Source organism: Tiliqua scincoides, chromosome 5 (genome assembly GCF_035046505.1).
Source record: "Tiliqua scincoides isolate rTilSci1 chromosome 5, rTilSci1.hap2, whole genome shotgun sequence".
Classification (NCBI taxonomy): domain Eukaryota; kingdom Metazoa; phylum Chordata; class Lepidosauria; order Squamata; family Scincidae; genus Tiliqua; species Tiliqua scincoides.
The window spans coordinates 141,720,876-141,727,758 of NC_089825.1; the positions used below are offsets into that span (position 1 = coordinate 141,720,876).

Below are 6,883 nucleotides of genomic sequence, written 5' to 3' on the forward strand. Positions count from 1 at the left end.
CCCAAAAAGTTTCAAAGAAACCACCTTTGTTGACCCCCAATCAGATCTTTTGTTTGTCTAAAGCCTCTTTACTGCACCCTTTGTATTGATATAGGGAAATCACTTAAGCAGAAAAAGTTTTGTGGTGGCGAGGAGATTATGGCAGCCATGCCTGCTATTTTGCTCCTCCCCCCCTCCTTTCAGGGCAATTGGATTTTCTTGAGACATCTGCCACTCCCTGGCATAGCACCATGTCTGCTGCGGGTCTATATAAGAGTCACCAAGAAATACCAAGACCGCTGAGGAAGCTCCCAACTGAGCAGTCAACCACATCTGCCTGTCCAGGAAAAGAGCATCAGAAGGTGAGTACCTGAGTGCTCTGGGGAGAAGGTCTGCATGGCTCAGGGAGCAGGTTCCTGCAGACTTTGGAGCAGTGGTTCCCAGCCTTTAGGAGCCTATGGACCACTGAGGCAAAAACTGAAATTGTCATGGACCTCATGCAACCCTTCACCCGCTCTCCACAAAAAAAATACAATTAAATTCAGTAGTCAATGGGGAAGTGCTTGATGAGACACTGGAACTGAGGGCATTCTCTGCTCTCTCTGGTGGTCCTTGGGGAAGCATCTTGGCAAGCAAGTACTCTCCCACAGCCCACAAGAGAGGGCGGAGAGTGGACTATCCACAGCCACAGCTGACACTTTGGTGGTCCGTAGGGGAATGCTTGTTCAGTGAGATGCTGGAGGTGATAGAAGACAATCATTTTTTTTATTCCTGAGACCTCACAGACCACTTCACAGGGCCTCACATACCACTTGTGGTCCATGAACCACAGGTTGGGAACCACTGCTTAAGGGTCTGCAAAGCTACATGGTTTCAGAGTCATTGAAATGTGGTGATGGACTCATGCAGAAGGACATGTGGGAGGCAGGAAGTGCTGCATGAAAGCAAGAGGTTGATGACTGAATGACACAGGAGAATGGATAAGGAACTCAACATTTCTAAGTAGACTGAAAGTACAGTTGCAATCCTAACTTGATGGAGCAGTGGACAGACTGAAGTCTGGTCTGCATTTAATTTTCTGAGTCCATAAGAAGCACCAGCACCTGTACTTGGTGCTCCCAAGTCCTCTTCACACCTGACTGTTTTCTAGAGTACACCTAAAAATATGATTTGCAAATGTGTCAGGCATGGGCTAGTAAATTCATGTATCCAAGATGTGTGCCTGGGAAGCTGGGATTGGCCTCAGTGGCTGCCTTCCAGCTACATATTTCAGAGGAGGCCTAGACTTCCTGCCACACGTTTCAGGTGGTCTTTTAGGGGGTTGCTGGGATGTCTCTGTTCCCACCTAGTTGAACTGCATCTGATGGTAATGATACCTCGAGAAGGTGTTTCTTTTCTGGGTTTGATTTCGAAATTCATGTGCATTTCGAGCTGCAACTTCTTGGCTGCATTGGATGCTGCCATGAATGTCTTCAACTTACTTTTCTTCTTCTCCATCCTGCAGGGAACAAGAAGATGGCTCTCCTGACTTCTTCTGCCCTTTGTCTTCTTGGTTTCTTGATCTCCAGTTCTTTCTTGGGAGGTGAGTCCCTTGAGCAAACCCTCACATTCTGAAAGGAACACTGGGGGAAAAAAACAAAAGTTTCTGGCTTTGACCATGAAAATTGGAAGTGGTAGTGATGCAGAAATCTTGGTTGGGTCCAATCTGTGATTAAAATAAAAACAGCTGTTACATTTTGAAGGGATAGTAACCCAGCTAACAGACTAATCCAGTGCTGCCTGAGAACCAGTCTCTGGGTGTCACAAACTAAGGCACTTCTGTGCCACCCAAAGAGTAAGCTACAAGGGGTGTTGGGATATGAGAAGCTAAATCACTGGTGTAGACTCAAAAAGCCCCATTGAGCAGGCTGGGGCTTTACTTGGGAAAGGGGACTAATGTCCCCTTCCTCTGAAGAGACCTTCACCCTGTTTGAACCCAGCACAGGAACCCACAGTAGCTGTTTTGTTCCATGCATAGCATGTACTCTCCCCACTAAGCTATGGCCCCTCCCTCATTTGTTGGGAGAAGCTTCATCCTAAAGTGGTTCTAGATTTATAGAAGTGCCAGGGGGCAGACAGCCATTCATTGCTGCCCAGTTCTTCTACCAAAGATCGGCCACAATATGCAACCAAGAGAAAGCAGGTACTATGCAGACTGGATTGTAGCAAAGCAGAGTCAAGCTTGCTCCAGAGTAGCAAGCAAGCCAGACCACAAAGGAGAGCAGAAGGGCCAAAGCCAGGGAGACAAGTGGCATCCCTAGCCAGCCTGACTTGTGGCCAAATTCCTTCCCTAGCAGGGAACTTGGGGATTCATCAGACTATTCGCAGTACATGATCCATATAGCATTCCCAAATGGAATTCCATAAGGTGCAAGACTCTGCCAATCTGGGGGTGGGCGTTGTGAGATTTTTTCCCCCCTCTATCAGGGATCTTTAAAGGCAAACCTTTCTCATTGCACTGTCCACCCCTGCTTTCCTTTTCACGCTTCTATCTCCATGCAGCTGAAGCGTTGAGCTGTGACAGAGATTGGCTGGAGAACCAGGGCAACTGCTATGCTTATTTTGATGAAGAAGTGTCCTGGGCCGAGGCTGAGGTAAGAAGCATTACCGAGCCAACCCGTTGGGGTATATTTTTGCTTCACAGTGCAAGAAAGAGAAGAAGGGTTTGGGTGAGATGTCTACCATTGGGGCTATGGAAGAACAACCCTCTTTAGATGTTTTCTTTTCTATACTGATGGAGCTCAGGAGGGGCTTCTGAAGGATCCATTCAATACCCTTGTCTATGATAGGCACATAATAGTCCATCCGCCTCTTCCCATATATAAGTGTCTACCTGCTGAGACAAATGTTACTTGTGGGGATTACTGGTATTTCTTCCCATGTTTACACCCTGGCAGCATTCTTTTTTTAAAAAAAATCTTATATGTTTATTTATAAATCAATAAAAACAAGTAGTACACAAATCACAAATGAACAAAATCCATACACAATACAACAACACAAACTACAACTAAAACACACCTACAACTACATAAAGTATCATGAAAATTATGGAGCATATCCTGATTCACTACAAAATCCCTGCCATCTAATCTAAATATAAAAAAATAGATGCCTTCGTCTGCACTTTTTGTACATTTCTTTTCTTCTTAACTTGTCGATTATTTATTTAGACTCTTTTCAATCATTTACTTCATTTCTCTCTATTCCTCAAATCCAGAAATCTTTACATCATTTCTTTCTCTCGTATGCAGAAATTTAGTGAGTGGTTTCCAATGATTCACAAATGAAGTTACTGATTCTTCTTTAAGTAAAATTGTAAGTTTGTCCATTTCTGCCAAGTCCAAAATCTTTATCCACCAATCTTCAGCCGTCGGTATTTCTGTCATTTTCCAATATTGTGCCTGGAGCATTCTCGCTGCAGATGTCATGTATAAAAAAAACTTTTCAAAACTATTTCCAACATAATGATCTATCAAACTTAACAAAAAAACTTCTGGTTTCGTCTGTATATTCACTTTTAATATTGATTGAATCTGCATATGTATCTGAATCCAATATTTTTTGCAACCCAGCAGCATTCTTGAGAAGCTTTCGCCTGCCCCCCCCCACATAATTCTAAGCACCCTGACAGATCTTTACTAGAGAATGAAATGGAAATTGACAAGCAGTCCTCAGAGCTCCTTGCTCAGTTCTCCCAATAGAAATGTCTTCAACAGGAACAGGAAGAATGGAGGCAACCTCCTTCTCTCTCTTCTCCCTCTTCAGATTGAGTGCCAGAGCTATGGCCATGGGGCCCATCTTGCCTCTGTCCTCACCGAGGCAGAGTCTTACTTGCTGTCAAGATACATTGCCAATTATCCAAATGTCCAAAGAAATGTCTGGATCGGACTCCGTGATATCCGTCAGGTGAGCACCTCATGCGTTCCTTTCCTGGTGATCGTCATGAGAGGTTCCATCCCAGCAAACTCTGAATCCAACATGTCACCTCTCCCCCTTTTGCTGGTGAAGTCCTCCTCTGCCTTTGTACTGGCGCCACCTCAAAGGTCTCTCTTACTTCCTGGGTCCTTCTTTTCCTTCACTGCATGATCTTCCTTGCTTTATTTCTGCAGAATAGGAAATGGAAATGGGCTGATGGATCCGTTTACAACTACAAGACCTGGAAGGAAAATGAGCCAAACAACCTTAACAATTCTGAGTACTGTGTGGAGCTGACTCGTCCCTCAAGTAAGCAACTGATTCTCAGGGGCTGAGGAAGGATTCTGAGATCTTAAGATTGCAGGGATGTATCTGCCTCAGCTACAGTTTTGAGGGTCCCTACCTTCCTGTCTGTCATTGGTCTAATTGTTGACCTCTAGAGACTATGGCCCAAATCCTAACCAACCTTCCAACACTGGCATAGCTGTGCCAACGGGGCGTGTTCTGCATCCTGTAGTTGGGTCGCACTCACTGAGGCATCCTCAAAGTAAGGAAATGTTTGTTCCCTTACCTCAGAGTTGCATTGCCTTTATGCCGGTGCTGGAAAATGGGTTAGGATTGCACCCTATGTCACTGATATAATAAGAGCCAGACAGCCGCAGCTACCCTGCCTATTGGGCAGCCAAATTCTATGTGGGCCTTTCACTGCTGGAACGAGTTTTTTTAGTAGTGTGTGGTCCTTCAGGGCAATCGCAAAACATGACATGCCAGGCAGAGCAACTGCTCTGTTGCTGCAAGTGGTGAATGGCAACTATCAGTGGTTCTTGGATGCCCCTTGGCACTGTCAAGTCAGCATAGGGAGTGCGGGAGGTGGTGTGAGGGTAGAAGGGGTAGTGAGGAGGATGAACAGGGAGAAGAACGGGTGGGATAGGGGAAGATTGATGTTTGAAAGAGGGTGATATTGGTAGCAGTAGTACTGCAAATATCCTATTCCACTTCCATGCTTCGATTTGTCTTCCTATCCACCGGACTTGCACCAGCTAAACTGGTGTTGCAGGTCTGAGAAGACCATATGTGGCGCTGGAGGCTCACCTTAGGGTAAAGTAACAAGTCTTCTCTTACCTGGAGGAAACATCCAGGACAGCACCACTACAGGATGCAGTGTTGACTTCTATCAATGTAGGAAGGGAAGTAGGAAGAATAGGAGAGAAAAGTAGAAGGAGGGCACTTTTCTGTCCAACATTGCAGTGTGAGTCTTTTAGCTGCAGGAAGGGCACAAAAGGTCTATTTCCTTTCGATAACTTCATGCAGTTATTCCGCTTCATATCCAGAGCGGATTGGGGCAGCCTGTGACTCAGCCTGGGGCAAGGGGAATTCATCCCCCTTACCCCGGGGAATGCGGCAGCAGCCCCAATGGGGCTACTCAGATCTGTGCCCCCCAAAGAGGTGGCAGATATCAGAGCAGCCTGGAGCTGCTCTGGGTCACCTCGGACTGGGGTTAGCATGTGGCACAAGGGCAGGATCCTGGCCCCACCTCCAGCTTGGCTGTAGCCCACCCTCCCCTGCCCCGAAACTTGCAAGTGACTTGTGCTGGTCCATTTCTTTATTTGGAATGAGCCCTAATACAACTAATAACCACCATCTGAAAGGGTTGTATCACTAAACAAGACCAAAGCATAGGCCTAAATGACACTTCAGATTCACCACAGCACCAACAACTGGATTCCTTGATAAGCCCCTTGCTATAGCAGCAGTGCTCAAACTTGCGCCTGCTGCGCACCCGAAATGTGGTCCCTGTCCAGACCTCAGCCTAGCATTCTGCTTGGGCGCCATGCAATGTCTTCCTCTTTCAGACGACAGAGACAAACTGGGCAGTCTCATCATCTTCCCAGCATCCCAGAAGGCCGTACAACAGGATGTCCAGGCAGACACAACTGCCCAGAGCATCCCTGAAAATGGAGGACATTGTGCAGCGCCTGAGCGGAACTGTAAGGTCTGCTCATCGGGCAGACGGATCTGTGCAAATGCGGGATCTGCCCCTGGGCCTGGGTTCGTGCGCTCTGCTATAGAGGCATGGAGCATAGACTGGGAAGTGGGAAAAAGAAATTGGAAACCTGTTGAAGTATCATGAGAGCCAAAAGCTAGAATTAATTGCTACCGCTTTTCTACCTGTGCCCTCCCTACTCAGTCTTAGAATTGGTCCTACCATTTTTATAACAACATTGGTAGCCTGAGGTCTAGAAGCAAATGTTTTGAATAAATGACATCTTATTGGTTAGCTCCATTCAGAAAAAAATGTTCCAGAGAGAAAAAAAAACACCCTTTTGTCCTGTCTTTTGAATTTTAGAATTTAGAGAATGGAATGATGCACCCTGCCAGCAACTCAACACTTACGTCTGCAAGTATGAAATGTAGAGCAGGCTGTAGCCCCCAACCATGCCTGCTGGGATGTGAGTGGATTCCACATTCAGAGATTGCGTGACTCAACAGATGTTCCTCTGAGGTCACTATTCTGCAAGTCGTCAGGCAAAGCAATCTCCAGCTCCCATCGTCCTAGAGCAACCTTTTGAGAGTCCCTCTCTTTCTGATCCCTTTTCATCACTCCAGTGCAATGTCATGTTAATAAAAGTCTTCTTCTGCATACACTCGTATATTTCGTTTGTCCCTCTGCCATTCTTCAGGGTTCTCACTCCATCCATACTCCTTTTGGGAAATTAGATGCAGGCAGGAGTCCTCCTGTAGCAGGAATACATTTTTTCCGAAGAGAGAATTTGGAAGGGGGCAGCTTCTCACAATCCTTCATGACAAGTGCCCAGGTCCTAAATCCATCTCCTTCACACTTGCTAAAAGCACAGGAATTAATTAATTGTATATATCTCTATATCTTGCCTTTCCAATAAGAAATGTACAAGCTGCTTCTTCTGATGGTCATCCTAAAGTTCTCTAG

At 46.0% G+C, this 6,883-nt stretch overlaps 1 protein-coding gene across 1 annotated transcript; it reads left to right on the forward strand.

Annotated features, from left to right (window-relative positions):
* Nucleotides 1-262: 262 nt before the first annotated feature.
* LOC136651396 (C-type lectin-like) lies at nt 263-6,539 on the forward strand. The gene is made up of 6 exons (XM_066627740.1): nt 263-341; nt 1,484-1,561; nt 2,521-2,612; nt 3,787-3,927; nt 4,131-4,245; nt 6,284-6,539. The coding sequence occupies exons 2-6, from the start codon at nt 1,495-1,497 to the stop codon at nt 6,349-6,351; spliced, it is 483 nt and encodes a 160-aa protein (XP_066483837.1). The 5' UTR covers nt 263-341; nt 1,484-1,494; the 3' UTR covers nt 6,352-6,539.
* The last annotated feature ends 344 nt before the right edge of the window (nt 6,540-6,883 follow it).

Excerpts from the sequence above, each read along its gene's own strand:
- LOC136651396 (XM_066627740.1), top strand. The coding sequence starts at position 1,495 with ATGGCTCTCCTGACTTCTTCTGCCCTTTGTCTTCTTGGTTTCTTGATC. Across the intron at positions 1,562-2,520 it reads CTCCAGTTCTTTCTTGGGAG|CTGAAGCGTTGAGCTGTGAC; the intron begins GTGAGTCCCTTG and ends ATCTCCATGCAG. Across the intron at positions 3,928-4,130 it reads GACTCCGTGATATCCGTCAG|AATAGGAAATGGAAATGGGC; the intron begins GTGAGCACCTCA and ends TTATTTCTGCAG.